The sequence below is a fragment of the Squalius cephalus genome (genome assembly GCF_949319135.1).
Source record: "Squalius cephalus genome assembly, chromosome: 23".
NCBI classification, from domain to species: Eukaryota; Metazoa; Chordata; class Actinopteri; order Cypriniformes; family Leuciscidae; genus Squalius; species Squalius cephalus.
This window is the reverse complement of record NC_137144.1, coordinates 24,729,163-24,746,436: the sequence shown is the minus strand read 5'-3', so window position 1 is coordinate 24,746,436 and position 17,274 is coordinate 24,729,163. Positions and strand designations below refer to the sequence as shown.

General features: G+C 38.8%; 1 protein-coding gene across 1 annotated transcript; it reads right to left on the bottom strand.

Moving 5' to 3' along the window:
• Positions 1-916: 916 nt before the first annotated feature.
• On the bottom strand, positions 917-11,395 carry LOC307151672 (von Willebrand factor A domain-containing protein 5A-like). Its single transcript, XM_079859788.1, has 21 exons — positions 11,280-11,395; positions 10,729-10,931; positions 10,425-10,647; positions 10,165-10,331; positions 9,972-10,086; positions 9,723-9,898; positions 9,546-9,637; positions 9,313-9,457; positions 6,450-6,529; positions 6,258-6,372; positions 6,014-6,172; positions 3,393-3,496; positions 3,080-3,297; positions 2,903-2,964; positions 2,735-2,758; positions 2,574-2,583; positions 2,196-2,231; positions 1,624-1,650; positions 1,353-1,471; positions 1,152-1,275; positions 917-1,036 (listed from the first exon to the last, which is right to left on the bottom strand). Exons 1-21 carry the CDS (start codon positions 11,317-11,319, stop codon positions 957-959), a joined length of 2,319 nt encoding a protein of 772 aa, XP_079715914.1. The 5' UTR covers positions 11,320-11,395; the 3' UTR covers positions 917-956.
• Positions 11,396-17,274: the final 5,879 nt, after the last annotated feature.

Here is a 17,274-nt window from a genome sequence, read left to right as displayed (position 1 = left end):
TCTTGAATGTATCTGTGGTGGCATAATAGTTTCAGTGGTGATTATTTTGTCATTCCCCATTTCTCATTTGGTAGCCGGAGTAACTTCAGTCAGACATTAGTATTAAATCACAATGAGAAATGTTTGTCTTTGACATGCATGAATTAATGAATTAACTTTTTCCGCAAAACACACAATTCTCTATATGGGTAGAAACATGGAGATTTGATGAAATTATCAACCCTGCAGCACCTTCACAAGCTTACCACAACAACTAAAATGTTAAAATTGAATTACAAGTGGTTAATTGAACAACATGCAAACGGGTAAAACTGAAAATATTAGTGCACGCTCCTCAAATCGCAACTGTTTAATGGATTATTTCGAAATGGTAATAAAAGTGTCAATGTTAAGCATAAACTGCAACCGTTTGCCTGTTTAAAACAATGCATAGTTTGTGTTATATGATAAATTGTCTCTTCTGTTTTGCCTGATTGATGACAGGCATTCAGATAAATAAATAAGGGCAGAGCAAACATGAGCAAATAACCTATGCTGCTATTACCACAATATTACTTGGCTAATACACTAAGAGTGTTAAAGTTTTGAATACCATACAGAACCAACAGGACACATCTTTTTAAAACACTTTTTTTTTTATCTGATTCAAATTATTTTCAATTTCAAAACTGCAAAAACACAGAACAGAGCAGTTTTTATGTGTGACCTGATCCATTTAAATTATTGTATCTTGGGGGGGAAATTATATAAGAAGAAAAAATCCAGAACTATTTTTCACTTTGGTACAAAAAACTCAAATGATCTTGCAGGTCACTCACATATATTTTTCCAAACTGGTGTTGATTTGAACAAATTAAACAGATTAAACCTTAATGAAACACTAACAGAAACAGTTAATGAAACTGTAACAGTTCCTTTGTCTTCTGACGGCACAGGAAGTAGACACACTGACGTCTTCAGATTCCCAGAATCTCTTTGGTCACCTGACATCCGAGCAGGACATTACCCACACACACACACTGAGACAGATCGCCCACTGAAACACACACACACTCAAATCATCAGTGTGTGTCAAAGAGCTGAAGATATTTGCTCAAGCGTGTCTTGATGAACGCTGACTGAGTGAATGTGGTCTGGAATGGAGATCTCACCTTTCTGAGAGCCGATCCATGACGCCGCCTTCATGGCCACAAACTGCCACTCGACCCGCTGGTCTATTTTACAGCCGTATAACCAGATCAGAGCCAGGAGAGTGGCCCATACTGACCCCTCCACCTGTGCACAAACCATCATACACTGCACTTGTTACTGGACACAATCACCGCTGTCTTATTATTCATCACATCTCTCACCTGTGCTGGCTTCTGATTGGTCAGCTCATCCTCCGTCTTCCCAAACGCATCAGCCAGTGTGGCGTCCAGATCCCAGCAGCCTGACGCCTTTTGGAGAGAAACCAGCTGGAGTAACGGGTCTGCAGTTGAACACACATATAGAGAAAGAGAAGTTATAAGTGCATTCAGTAACAAGTCCTTCTGGGGATCAGGTTCTACTATATTAATAATAAATCTAAAAAAATATACAAATATTTATATTTAACACACACACACACACACACGTTCTTACCCAAGTTGTGAGACCAACGTCGCTTACCTAAAAGACAAACTCATTTCAAGATGCATACTGAATATATGCGGTTATGTGATAGAAACATTCTGACATTATAATAATTGTATACATGTTCTGAACAAATGTAATTGCTGCTCGGCATGAAAGTGTGTAGCCACAATGCTAACATACTGTGGGAGGTTTCTTACCAGCTCCCAGACGAACACCCTACATCTGATAGCTTAGAAAATAACAGCACACCTCACCTCAACAAGCCACATGAGTTTAAGGGATTTGCTCATGTCTGTAGCACATATGGTTCGACACGAGCATTCTGTGCTCTTGCTGAGTGTGGTTTGGTTCTGTAAGTAGCAGCTGGACTGCGCTTCAATCTCGTTCTTCTATTCACTGTCTCTCATTAGGTATTTTTTATAAATAAACACATTAAATGTACATAATGATAACATGTCTTGATAATATGAAGAACTAAATTACTCAAATAAAATGATTACATGAACAAACAATCAAATAAAGCAATAATTAAATGTACAAATTTCACAAAACTAATACTACATCGGGGTGCCATTTACCCAGCCGTGACGTAGACTTGACCCGTGGCTGTGCGTCTACAGGAAGAGAAACCAAAAGTCAGAACAGATTCAGATCTGGAGAAACAGCCAAGAACAGACACATCCAAAAGCACTAACAAACAAGAAAAGCTTTGCAATAGGGATGGACTGATTTAGTCATTTTTGACTGAAATGTTTTTTTTTGTATAATCCTAAAGGCCGAGGCCAGTATTTGTTTTTCAAATGTCAATGAATCCATAAAAAAGAGCTGTTTTCACCATTCCGTCATTTCCAGTCAATGTTACAGAATGGGCGCAAGTAGAAAGTTGTGACTCTGGTTTTAGCAAACAACACAAATACATTCTCACAGGCACAAAGAGATAGAAGAGAATCACTTACCACATCCTCCCTAAAACAGAAAAAAAAAAAGAATACATTTTACATTGCAAACTGAGAATTGATATGAAAAGCCTTTAAAATCCTTGCTGTCATTCAAACACAACAAAACACTGATCCATACACATTCAGAGCACAAAAACACGAGATATGATTGATCTTACCCCTGAAGGCTCCTCATCGCTTTCCTAAAAAACACATTTATTTCACATCTTAAAGGCAACATGGAACTTTCTAAATACATTTCCAAAACTTTGACATATTAATAAGGAGAAAACATTGCATGTACTGTAGTAAATAGTCAACAGGCAGTAAAAATTATTCATACTCACACAATCAGAGCTCCATCGCCCACCGCCTCTTAACATTGGTCTGTTTGGAAAATGTAGAAACCCTAAAACAGAAATTGATTGCGATAATCATATGAAATGTATAAGGGAACATTGGTTTTGAATTTATAATATGAACAGACACAGACATCCTCACAAGATCACAATCGTCGCACTAACCGTATGTCTGCACTCTTCTCTGCAGCAGGGGTCCTTTCACAGTCTGTCTGCTGTCTTTATTAATGGCAATGAAGGCTGTATGAACACTGCTCATTCCTGCCTGAACACTGAGCTCCATTATCTTTCTCCTGACACTCTTCAGATTCGCACTACTAGCCCTTTCTTTCTGCTCCAGAAAACGGATCCGGGTCCGAGCCGCCAGCCGGTGGACAGCCAACCTGCAAAAACATGGAGGAAATTTGTTGTATTTGAAAAGCAAACAGTGAATGTCAGTCCAATTCAATATGTTTCTATGTATGTTTGTGTTTGTTACCCAGTTTCCTCAGTTGGTTTGAGGCAGAAGTTTAGCTGGTTTGTTACTCGTTGATCTTTAAGCTTGTACTTGACTGTCACCATTCCCACAGAGCCTCCCGAACTCTAGGAGACAGTAAAAGATGACAGAATTAGGATTAATAGCAAATAAAAAGCTAAAATTTATGAGCTATAAGGAGTTTTCTGGCCTCTTTTCTAAGCATTTAAATATAATAGGTAGTTAAACCTTCAGGCTTCAGAAAGTGTCACAAAAGCACCAAACACATCATGGTTGAAATGACTCGTGAACTGCATTATACAGTAGGTCTTCTCTAGGGTTGGGTATTGTTTGAACTATAACGAATCCGATTCTCGAATATCGACTTTCCTTATTTCGATTACAAAAAGGTAAATAAACAAACAAACTTGGATGTTATTCACATTAATTCTAAGTCTTATTGCAAAACATTTAATTGTAGCTGAATACCATGAACAAAAATGAACAGGCTAACACTTGTGGGGCGGCAGTGGCTTGGTGGTTCAATCCCCGGTTCCACCTGACCAAGTGTCGAGGTGTCCATGAGCAAGACACCTAACCCCAGCTGCTCCTGACGAGCTGGATGGCGCCTTGCATGGCTGACACCGCCGTCGGTGTATGAATGAGTGAGTGAATGTGAGGCTATGTAAAGCGCTTTGGTGGCCATAGGTCTGTGAAAGCGCTATATAAATGCAGTCCATTTACCATTTAACACATAGGAACTATTGCCTATGGCAGTGGTTCTCAACTCTAGTCCTCGGGACCCGCTGCTCTGCACATTTTGTATGTCTCCCTTATTTAAAGGGGGTGGGGGGGTGAAATGCTATTTCATGCATACTGAGTTTTTTACACTGTTAAAGAGTTGGATTCCCATGCTAAACATGGACAAAGTTTAAAAAAATAAATTGTACGTTTGAAGGAGTATTTCTGTTCCAAAAATGCTCCTTCCGGTTTGTCACAAGTTTCGGAAAGTTTTTTTCGAGTATGGGCATGTGTGACATCAGATGTAGCGGAATTTCCTTATATGGGTCCTAAGGACACTTCTCCGGAAGGGCGCGGGCGCGCACGCAACCGTAGACCAGAGCGAGAGAGCGAAAGCAGTACGCCCATCAAAGCACTATGCTCGGCTTTAGGGAAGTCAACGTCACCAAAGAAGTGGGTTTTTGGTTGCCAGGGCAAGACAACCCTGCACAGATTCCCAAAGAACCCAGCGCTAAGGGACCAGTGGATGGAGTTTGTTTTTTTCTGAGCATCAGCGGAGGTTGTGCAAGACTGTTTGTTCCCTGCATTTCGACGATGATTGTTTTATAAACAAAGCCCAGATCGACGGATTTGCAGATCGTCTAATGCTTAAGGATCGAGCAGTCACAATGATAAAGGTTCGCGGTCGTGCGTTGGAACCGGGCGGTGAGTAAAACTGTTGAACAAATGTCTCTGTGTGTTGTTAGCTTGGCGCGTTAGCACAGCTTTAGCTTTGCCTTCAGCCGCTCGTTTTTTTTCCGGAAAGACTCGGTACAGCCTATCTTTCTTTTATAAATATAATAAAACTAAAGACTTTTTGGAGATATGAAGGATGCTACTCTATAGGTACTCAAGATTAACAGGAGATTGAGTGAAAATGAGCATTTCACCCCCCTTTAACACACCTGAATCAGATCATCAGCTCGTTAAGAGAGACTCCATGAACTGAACTGAGTGTGTCAGATAAGAGAGACATACAAAATGTGCAGAGCAACGGGTCCCGAGGACTGGAGTTGAGAACCACTGGCCTATGGTTTAAAAATATCACAGCAAAAACAACTGGCCTAACTAATATAAATTTCAAGCAATTTTAAAGACAAGTAAACTCAGTAATTAAAAAAAACCAACTAAACAAATTAGCAATCACACATTTAAACACAACTGAACCAAGATATGACTGAAAAACAACAACAACAGTGTTTTAAGATTTTCAGGTATTCAGGTACAGAAACTAATAAAATGTAAAATAACACTGCTTTTTATAAATAAAATATACATTACAAATATAGTAACAAAAGTTATTCAGTCAAGAACAGCTAATTAATTTTCTCTTTGTCTTTTGTTGTTTGATTATAATTTTAGGCTGCTGTCACCTTAAAAGCTAGACAAATCCAATATACTGATACACATGTTTAACCAACTGCATTTACAAGGATATTTTTTTTTATATTTTGTGCCTATTTGTCCATTCAAATTCAAAAAGATGCGGAAGAGAACTCATGCAACATTCAGTAAAGAGGCGGCTTCTGTGCGCACACTTTGGATAAACAGTGCACGGGTGTTCTTGCACTTCAATCACATTAAAATGCACACAGAGGAACCGATAAGCGGAATCGCTTTGGAGTTTCTTATCGAATCACCGGCTCTTGTAAATTTTAAAACCGGTTCTTGATACCCATCCCTAGTCTCCTCAAGTCAAAAAATACCTTTGTGTGTGAAAAAGAAAAAAATGTAATTTCTTATTCTTGTTAGTCTGCCACAACGCTAATTAATCAGTAAAATAAATAAGCATATAATTAATTCAGAAATTACTCTAATTCATGCATCTAATTAATAAATGAAAAATACATGCTATATCATCCTACCTCTCCTTTAAGTTGGGCGTAAATGAGTGCCCTTTGACCCTGGAAGAGCACTTTGATGGGTTGAGACAGTTTTTCAACCTTAATGCCATCTGGGAGGCTCCAGTTCACAGAGATATTAAACACAGGAGGCTGCAGCGCAAACCTGAGGGACTGCATCACCTGATATAGTTTAAGAGAAAGAGAAACCATTGAGACATTTGACTAGGAAACATCTGTGCCTGTGAAATCCAGTGGAGAGCTTTACTTTGGGCTGCATGCGGTCGGTGCCTGTGATGAACTGAGCGTGACCAGATCCTTCCCTGGCCATTCCTGTGATGAGGGCGGTACTTGCACCCTCACCAATCCCGAATGAGAAACACCTGATACACAATAAACTCTGTTACTGTAAGTGATGAAGAGATGAATGATGGGAAGATCAAACCCAGCAGACCTTTACCTGTGAGAGTGAACATGATGTTTCACCAGGTCCATCACCTCTTTAGTGTTTCCCACCTCTCCATCAGTGAAGATGAACAGCTGAAGAGAGAACAATTTATATCAGACATCGGAAATCCTTTGGTAGCACCTTTGGACAAAATTTGAAAATCTGAAAAAATGTTAACCAATATCTTGCAATGGCAGCTCAACCTTTGTACTCCATGAAATACTACAGACGTCAGAACCCCAAGTGGTAACGCAGCTCATCCGTGTAAACGTGCCGAATGTGTAATGTATATGTGTAATGTCATTTTCCTCATTTTTCAGTCTAAAAGTGACCAAACAACTGTGCCTCCCCTAATTTAAAACCCATGACCCATAGAACTTGTGTACAAGAGTAACTGCAGCATTTCTGCTGTTCCATAGGCGCCACCTACTGTCAGAGAGTGAACTAGCCTGTTCATTACAATATTACATATACATATTACAGATATGTCCCATATTACAGAATACCAGAATGTCCAGAGACCAAAAGGCATCAAATTAGCTCTAAACATACATTTGCAAAATTATTCAACCCCCAAAAGTCAAATTTTGTAGCGAATCTTTTACTGTTATAACCTCAAATAAATGTTGACTAAGTTCTTACAAGCTTCTGACACTCTCTATTGGGATTCCTTGAATGCAAAAGCTTCTAGTTCACTGATATTCTTTGTTTCCATGCTATCACTTTCTTAAAATTTCACAGAAGATTTAAGGAAATTTATATCTGGAGACTGCGCAGGCCACTGAAGAACATTCCCTGCACTGAAATGTTTTTTCCTCCAATCATCAGGCAATCTAGCAAGTCTTTAGCACTAAATTGATGGTTTTTCTCAGCTGCTCTGATCAAAAATCTTATTCCCCTTGATGAAATTGTGCCCTGGAATGTTTGCTATGGTACCATACATTTTAAACTTACAAATTATACTGCCAACTAGGGGTGTGCAGTGGAGCTAATATCTGTATCTGTAACATTCTCAAAATTATTCGTATCTGTATTCAGATAAAGCCGTAAGTGGGCGGGGCTTTACCCGGAATTTTGTAAAATTACTTGAGAAGACCGTTGTGTCTATGTTTTAAAAGCCTATCTGTTTTCTTTGTAGTTATCACTGAAAAAATATGATAAAATAATATTTTTTATTAGGATTATTTTTTATTAGGTCTGAGCCGATAGCCTCGTATAGGCAAGGCTTTGAGGTGTAAAGCGGTTGTGCTTCGGGCGACCTGAGTTCGAGTCCCAGCTCAGGGACCTTTCGTGATTTAAAAAAAAGTTAAACAGCAAAACAGTAAAAATAGATGTTCCAACTTTACAGAAAAAAAAAAAAAAAAAACAAGTTTACAGTCAGCTGTCTGTTAGCCGTCACGTCACCTCAGCTAATCCCGCCTCTTTGCCCATTTTCGATTTATCACAAAACCATAAAATGACGCTCGGTGACACGCTGCCAAGATGGCGACGGCCGGCTCCGCCCACTTTGGGCTTCAAAAATGCTCTTCAGAAACCTACGGGTGACGTAACAGACACTACGTCCATATTCTTTTAGTCTATAAGTAAAATGTGTATGATGTAGTATTTTAGTTGATTTACTCTTGCCAAGCTCTGATTTCAGCAAGACGCATGAATAAGCAACAACAACGCGGCTATTTGATTTGTGCTCATTTCATTCATGCACCGATTGATCGGCTGGCGACCGGAATTGGCCGATTTTCACGTGATCGGCCGTGACCGGCAACCGGCCGGTCAGTCTGACAAATGCCGATTTTATGCCGGTCAAATGCACTCGGGCGCTGCATGATTAACATCACGCAACATCAGAATCACACGTGCACACGGAACACACATGTAGGAAACCTCGTGAATTACGTCCGTTCAGAACGCAAGTGCATATTTTTTTTCAGCGTGCATGTTAATCGATGAGTGCTTTCACAACAGGAGCTGGAGCAGCGCGTGAGTGTCAAGCAGGAGCGTCGCGAGCAGTGAAGCGTGTGTTTCGGCGCCGAGTCTATTTGCTGCACTGCTCACGCTCAATTAAAGGGAAAGCACACTTTTGATGGATAAAATAGCCTAAATAGGGTTTCACAAAAAAATGCACAGAATTTGCGTGTTTTAACAAGAACTGGAGTAGGCTATGTCAGAAAAGAAAACAAAGACTAATATTTATAGAAAAGGTACCAATTTAAACTTGTTTTATTATTCAGTTTGTACAAGTGATTGCAATAGGCCTGTGTGTGAGTGCTTTGAGAAATATCTTTATACTGCAAGGCTATTTATTTTTTATTTATATATTATTTTATTGCCATTCCCTGTTTTCATACAGACGTTTAGTTTGCTAAATAGAAATACATATATAAAAAATTATTGGATATTGAATGTGAAAAGGAAATGGTTCTTCCATAACACTGCACTTTAGATGTTTGAATTACCCACACCTGGAGTAATTTATATAGTTCTATTTTATAACGTTTATCTGTTCAAAAAACATATGTACTATGCAAATTGTAAAATGTTCTATTACAGAAAAGATATAAAATAAATATTTGTGTGTGCTGTAAAGTGGTTAGAAATAATGAAATCGGAATCGGCTAAAATCGGTATCGGCAGGTCAAACTTAATGAAAAATCGGAAATCGGAATCGGCCCAGAAAATTGTAATCGGTGCATCTCTAATTCATAGAGTTAACATTCACATCACACACTCATTAGTGCATGTGTCAATGAAGCATTGATGTTTAGGGGGAATAAAATCCTTTTAAAATTTGTGCTGTATCACTATAAAAGTCATAAATGTACATACAGTGATGTAATCAATTCATTCATTCATGCATGATGAGGTGTTGTCGTACCTGTCTGGGGTGGTTGGGCTTACAGGGCTGACTGTAGATGTATTTTAGAGGCTGTAAAATCTCTGTGCCGCCCAGGTCTGCTTGCATTCTCTTCACTCTCTTCAGAGCCTGATCCACTGTGTCCTGACTGTACTCGACACTCTGACTGCAGTGAAACACACAAACACATCTCCTCTGACAGATTTAAAAATTGAATATCTGAATATTCTGTATGTGAATGGAGATATAGTTACTAGTGAGAGAAGGCCTCAAAACGAGAGCCAAATCCAAAGATATTGAAGTAGCATCCCATGGGCAGACTCTTCAACAGTAACAGCAGAGTGTCCTAAAGTAGGGAGACATGGAAAAGTATTCTAGTGTGTCTCATCTGAATACGAGTCAAAAGACCCAAATGCATATTTAAATCTTACCTTTGCGCTTTCTATGCGCGTCTGTGCCCCTTTCCCATGATGCATCACTTCACCCATACTGCCTGATTGGTCCATCACGAAAATAAACTCTCCTTGTGTTGCCAGTGATGACATCACTTCCTCTGGGAATTCTGGGTACAAACTTATCATGACCACTGGGTCCCTCATCAGAGAGCCTGAAATAGAGAGAGAGAGTCAGTGAAACCTTGATCACTCAATCCCATAATGCCAGTGATCTGCAGGTCCGACCTGATGGGGCAGTGGCCACTCCTGCCTCCACTATAGCAGAGGGCTGATGGGTATCCTGATAGTACAGAAGCAGCTCAACGTCCTTATCAAACATGTGACCAGGACTCAGATTCACCTACACACATAAAAACACATGCATAACACTGCTGTGCTCACACATCCAGATAAACACATGAAGACACACACACAGTACCGTAGCCTGAGTGTGATCCGGGCGGAGGAACACTAGAGGATCCAGAGTGCAGTTGGACTCTAGTTTGGAGATGGGCTTTGGAGAGCTCACATGGACACTGAGAGTCAGCGTGTAGGGAACAGCTCCACATCCTGATGAAATCTCTGAGACTATACCAGCTCCTGAACCTGACACACACACACACACACACACACACAGAGAGAGAGTGGGTTAGAATCAGCTTCTCTCCGCTAATAAAGTGTGTGTAGCAGCTGCTGTACCTGCTGGTGTGTATCGGGGGTTGAGTACAGCCGGCAGACAGAAGCGCAGCGAGTGGTCGGCCTGCACATCGAGCTCGGTGACGTAGATGATGGTGACGGCAGCGTTCTGACCCGGCGACAGACAGCCGACACTCAGTCTGAACACATCAGGACTCTCTGCGCTCTCTTCCAGCAGAAACGCCTGCTGTCCCGAACTCACAGCGTCATCATAATGATCCCTCGCCTGCAAGACACAGTTATATTACGTAGTGCACAGTAAAAATATAAGCAAATCGGCATCCTGTTGGTTTGTATTGGAACTCACGGTTTCTCTGTCTTGCACCTCTGCCACAATCTCCTGCTCTCCGATCTTGGCACTGAAGTGGCAGACAGCAGCATCAGCGGGCAGAGGGAACACGAACAAGGCCTCCAGGGGGCGCTCTTCCTCATTCACATACAGCAGAGTGGAGGAGACTGTGGAGACATGATCCTGAACACGAACCTCCACTGAGATGCTCTTCAGAGGCACTGAGTCACACAAACCAACAGAACAACACAAATACACATTAGTTATCTGAGAGATAAATAGAGGGTTTAATATATCCAATATAGTTGAATAGAGAACGTAACATGTGACAACAGGCCCTATTACCATTTTGAAAATGTGACAACTCGTCCCAGTTGACCGTTAAAAAATATAAATTTTCATCCTTGAGAACAATCTGTCGGTTAAAATCTACATTCATCCAATATTGTAATAGCAACTTAAATAAAACCCTCGCGACAAACGTCCCTGTGTGGAAAAACACCACAGCTGTCGAACATATTAAAAACTAAAGTTTAAATTCAGGTAACAGTAAACAGGTGAATTCATACCTGGCTCATTTTTCTGAGTCACGAGACCGCAGTTCACCATTTTGACGCTCCGTTAAACGAAATGACGATTTTCCGTTAAACGAAGGAGAAACTCAAACACCGAAACTACCTTTATGTGCCTCAAATCTTCAAAGATCTACTCATTTAATGAGTAAATCTGTGGTTCTGAACGTTTCTAAAGCGGCCAAACGTTTGGGGTAAGTGAATCGATTTCACCGAGTAACCGCTGCTTTACTCATGAATATTAATTAGGCGACGTCGTAGGCATGCTGAAGTGACATCACGTGCCCGTTTAACTCTCGGGTCATTTTGACCTGAAACTCATTTTTATTTTATCTTTAAAATTAGTTCATCGGTGAGTTCATCAAAAGTGCTTAGCACTTTTGTCGCACTTGAACTTGAAATTCACAAAAGAAATTTGACTGGATTCGAGGAGTTTATGTTTTTCTTTTTTCAAATTTTTCAAATAAAAATCAATCAGTCACAATGCAGACCACACAGATATGAAATGGTTAGACTTGAACACATTTACAATGCAGAACAACTACCCCTACCCCCCACATAAATGCAAAATAAATGGTGAAGTTATAACAGCATTTTCAAATAAATATTACTCAAGGTTGTACATGTACTTGTACTTGCTCAAAATTTAAACTAAAAATGCACACACAAAAAAATTATATATATATATATATATATCTCTATAAATTACAGGAACGTCTGTCTGTCTGTGTGTCTGTGTGTGTGTCTGTATGTCTGTCTGTGTGTGTGTGTGTCTGTTAACCACATATCTCTCGAACCGTTAGTCCGATGGATTTCAAACTTGACAGGTGTCTCGCTACGGTCACGAGTAAGTGCAGTGCCAAGTTTGACGTTGTTTGGATGAGAAATGCTAAAGATATCGTTAAATATATCATTTTTATAAGGTTGTGGTTTAAAAATAAACATTCTGACATTAGAGAGTTGTATCGGTCAAAGAAGCCCCAAGAAGGTTGTGGTTTGAAAATAAACATTCTGACATAAACACTCTGTCAGCTACACTGTTTACTTCTGAATATTATAGTTTGGTTCCAAAACGTGATAAATCCATTTTGATTAATTGGAGTAAAAATGTGTTTTCTTTACCAAGAAACCAACAATTACTAAAAACAAACACAAAAACTGATTTTGCACGGGCACTTTGCACTGCTCCCTGAATCAACACGCTTATTCATTTGTGGATGTTAACTGAATCTATATGTCAGCTATGCTGTTTCTGAATATTATATTTCATTCTGGTGCGCTTAACGTTATTGCTACTGTGTAATAGTAGCCTATGCTATTCACCAACTAAACATATCCTATTCAATGCGTTCATAGTCTCTTTCACGGGCATCATTTGTTGATTTCAAACTTGACAGGTGTCTCGCTACGGTCACGAGTAAGTGCAGTGCCAAGTTTGACGTTGTTTGGATGAGAAATGCTAAAGATATCGTTAAATATATCATTTTTAAAAGGTTGTGGTTTAAAAACATTCTGACATTAGAGAGTTGTATCGGTCAAAGAAGCCCCAAGAAGGTTGTGGTTTAAAAATAAACATTCTGACAATCTGTCAGCTACACTGTTTACTTCTGAATATTATAGTTTGGATCCAAAACGTGATAAATCCATTTTGATTTATTTGAGTAAAAATGTGTTTTCTTTACCAAGAAACCAACAATTACTAAAAACACACACACAAACTGATTTTGCACGGGCATTTTGCACTGCTCCCTGAATCGACACGCTTATTCATTTGTGGATGTTAACTGAATCTGTAAGTCAGCTATGCTGTTTACTTCTGAATATTATATTTCATTCTGGTGCGCTTAACGTTATCGCTACTGTGTAATAGTAGCCTATGCTATTCACCAACTAAACATATCCTATTCAATGCGTTCACAGTCTCTTTCACGGGCATCATTTGTAGTGGCCTATACACAAACTGTTTACTCAAGCGCAGCGTTTTCTCGGAGTTCACTGTGTGCTTTCTACCATGCACAAAAGAAAATGTCACTGAACTTTTGCTGTGGAATTGTAACAATGAGCACTCAAACACACCAAACCAACAATTACTAAAAAACACACACAAAAACTGATTTTGCACGGGCATTTTTTGCACTAGTATATTATAATGTCAAAATATATACCTGAAGAAATACTGAAGAGAAAAACTGAAGTAACTGACTTTAGGCCCCAAATGAATCAATTCATTACTTGCTCCATATAGAGCCAAAGAGTGGGCTTCTTTGATACAACTCGTTCTGGATCCATGGTATGAAGTGACGTAGCAGTCGTTTGCATAATGACTGCCTCCAGCGTAGACTATTCACCTTATTCCGCCCCGCCCACTTTTACTTCTGTCCAGTACTTCCGTTGTATGTGACAGTTGAGAACAATCGCAGTTTGATGCTGGCTTTGCCAGAAAACTTTTGTACAAGATAAGGCCGTGTGGACTATTCTGGGGTGCGTGCGTTTCCCGAAAGCATCGTTAGCCAACTATGGTCGCAAGTTCATCGCAATGTCCATTGAACTCTATTGGTAACGACGGAACTTGCGACCATAGTTGGCCAACGATGCTTTCGGGAAACGCACCCCTGGGCTACACAACGACGACGCAAACTGTAGGCTATTTAAAACTTAAAACTTTTTTAAAACGTTAATTGCAGTTTATTTCATTCCGACTCAAACATCATTGCAATCGCCTCGCACGCATCACCCGTTACTATGGTAACGGTAAACACAGCTCACATAAAAACGGCTCTGTTCTGTTCTGTGTGTTTGCGGTTTTGAAATTGAAAATAATCTGAATCAGATAAAAAAAAAAGTGTTTTAAAAAGATGTGTCCTGTTGGTTCTGTATGGTTTTCAACTTTAACACTCTTAGTGTATTAGCCAAGTAATTAGCCACAAACTATGCATTGTTTTAAACAGGCAAACGGTTGCAGTTTATGCTTAACATTGACACTTTTATTACCATTTTGAGATAATCCATTAAACAGTTGCGATTTGAGGAGCGTGCACTAATATTTTCAGTTTTACCCGTTTGCATGTTGTTCAATTAACCACTTGTAATTCAATTTTAACATTTTAGTTGTTGTGGTAAGCTTGTGAAGGTGCTGCAGGGTTGCTAATTTCATCAAATCCCCATGTTTCTACCCATATAGAGAATTGTGTGTTTTGCAGAAAAAGTTAATTCATTAATTCATGCATGTCAAAGACAAACATTTCTCATTGTGATTTAATACTAATGTCTGATTGAAGTTACTCCGGCTACCAAATGAGAAATGGGGAATGACAAAATAATCACCACTGAAACTGTATTATGCCACCACAGATACATTTAAGAACATTATCAAAAGATTAAAAGATTAAATTACTCTCTAATAAAGCTGCAAATGGATCCCACTGTCTTTGCCTCATCACAACAAAAAGTCACATGTTCTTGTGAAATAAAGGATATTTTATATAAATTGCCCATAAGTTTCAAGCATTATTTTTCAACATCGTGATCAGGAAGTAACTCTCATAATACAATGAAACGGATAACAATACAATAGGGGTTATGCGGAACGCCCAACGTTCGAACCGGAAAACAGGTATAAGCATTTCCGGTTTGCACTAACGGAGTATTCGGGGCTCTGGAAGTCCGTTTGGCAATACGATACTTCTGAAATGGATAGAATGGGTAGCTCCTGTAAACACCGGCTATAAAAGGTCGCCATTGCTGTGTTTAACGTTACCTTCCCAGCTAACACAGTTACGTTGTGAAGACGTAACCGGACCGGACCATATTCGTCGTAGCGACGTGCCACATAACGTTCCAGCAACGTAACTTTGTGATTCCTGTATTCGTCGTGGCGACGTTATAGTGGTACGTCGCTGGAACGTGGCAGGTACTTCCTAACGACCAAAATACCACGTCCGCATTTATTTTTAATATACTTCTCACCTTTAGTCCTGGGAATTAAGATGTGCTTGATCGTAACCTTGAAATCCACATTGAACTGATAAATTCAAACATTTCATTCTCTGTAAAACCTTATAAATTCTAATAGGGAATTGTGTAGTTTTCTGTTAATACATTTAGGGATCAATACAGATAATGGAAACCAATACAAACCCCTATTAAATTCTAAATAGAAAATGCCCCAAAACCACACTGCATTAATTTATTAATCAGCATTTATTCAGTGTTTCTTTGTACAAACTAAGCCAATACATTTTGAACATTAACGATTTTTTAACCATGTTAACAAGTAATGAGTACATAAATGTAACATCAATTAATTAAGCAAAAAACATAATCAATGAATAATGTAACCAACTATTAAAATGTTTTATTCTTTTTACTGAAAAAAAAGTGTTTGCTATTCTTATTGATACTGCTCTCTATAACTGCTCGCGGAAAAACAATAAAGACCTTAAAAAAAAGAAATGAAAAGATTCAAAATTTTCTTTATTATTAATTTTATTTGCAGAAATAGGTTCAATTGTTTCCTCTAGTGTCCTATGAGGCACCTGCTACAGGTGGTATCTGGTGGTGATGTGCTTCATTGCTTCACTACCAGTAGCTAAACCTGAACAATGCGACAATTATCAAAGTCTATAGTCCTTGAGCTTCTCTGAAGACAAATAAAAAATAAAAATAAATAAAAACATATCGTTCATAAAGAGTAAAGATATGTAAAAGGAACAATATAGATGTCTAGCATTTTTCCTATTATTTCACCCACCAAAATATACATAAAGAGTTTTTTGTTCATGAAAATGAGCATGATGACTGCGTCCCAGCTGTGGAAACCGCTCTTTCAGACAGTGTTGAGGAGGCAGAAGGAGATGATGGAGAGCTGTGGGAGAAGAGGAAGAGTTTCTTTCTTACCCCACCAGCGGAGGGCAGGGTCTTTTGAGACAAGGAGAGGAGGATGGTCTCTGTTGTCTAACTTACGTATTCCTCCTCCTCCTCTTCCTTATCCCGAGCTGCACTGTCACCTCATCGTCCTTCTTAAGGTAGCTAAAAACAGAGGAGTACTTTATTAATGTTGCTAATCTACGGCTTTTAATGCAGTTTTTCGAAAATACAGCAAAAACAGTAATATTGTGAATATCATTCAAATGTAAAATAGCTGTTTTCTATTTTAATGTATTTTAAAATCTAATTTATACCTGTGATCAAAGCTGAATTTTCAGCATCATTACTCCAGTCTTCAGTGTCACATGATCCTTCAGAAATCATTAATATGATTTGATGCTCAAGAAACATTTATGATTATTATCAGTGTTGAAAACAGTTGTGCTGCTTAAGATTTTTTGTGTAAACCATGATGCCCTTTTCAGGATTCTTTGATCAATATAAAGTTCAAAGAAAAGTTTGAAAGTTAAATCTTATAACATTATAAAGTCTTTACTGTCACTTTTGATCAATTTAATCCATTCTTGCTATTAATGTCTTCCAAAATCTTACTGACCCCTAACATTTGAATTGTAGTGTACACAAAAACATGAAACAGCATAACTGTTTTCAACATATTAGATAATAATCAGAAAAATGTATTGAGCATCAAATCATATTAGTGATTTCTGATATATCATGTCACTGAAGACTGGAGTAATAATGCTGAAAATTCAGTGACGTCATCGATTAACAGCACATACATTTATGTTAAATATCAGTTTAAATAAATTAGTCAACTTCCAATCACCCATTGAACTGCCAGCAAAGCCTTTACAAAACTATCATAACCTCTTATCTACACAAAGATGTGATTATAAGCCCAAACTTTTGTAAACAAGAGCTAGGTTAGTTAGCCTACGTTAGCAGTGCCTCTTCTGAAAACGGTTGAGATGCTAACGGACTTTTTTGAAGACACTAAACCATTTCTATAAAGTAAATATTCAACAGATGTGTGTCAATACCACGTAAGAAAAGTGTCAGGAACAGTTTTGTATATTATGTGTGTGATTTTAGAGACTAAACT

What these genes read in the sequence shown, in the direction of transcription:
- LOC307151672 (XM_079859788.1), bottom strand. Translation starts at nt 11,319, where the DNA reads ATGGTGAACTGCGGTCTCGTGACTCAGAAAAATGAGCCAG. An exon ending in CATCATGTTCACTCTCACAG is followed by an intron (nt 6,373 to 6,449) that starts GTAAAGGTCTGC and finishes ATTGTGTATCAG; the next exon opens with GTGTTTCTCATTCGGGATTG. An exon ending in CCGACCGCATGCAGCCCAAA is followed by an intron (nt 6,173 to 6,257) that starts GTAAAGCTCTCC and finishes AAACTATATCAG; the next exon opens with GTGATGCAGTCCCTCAGGTT.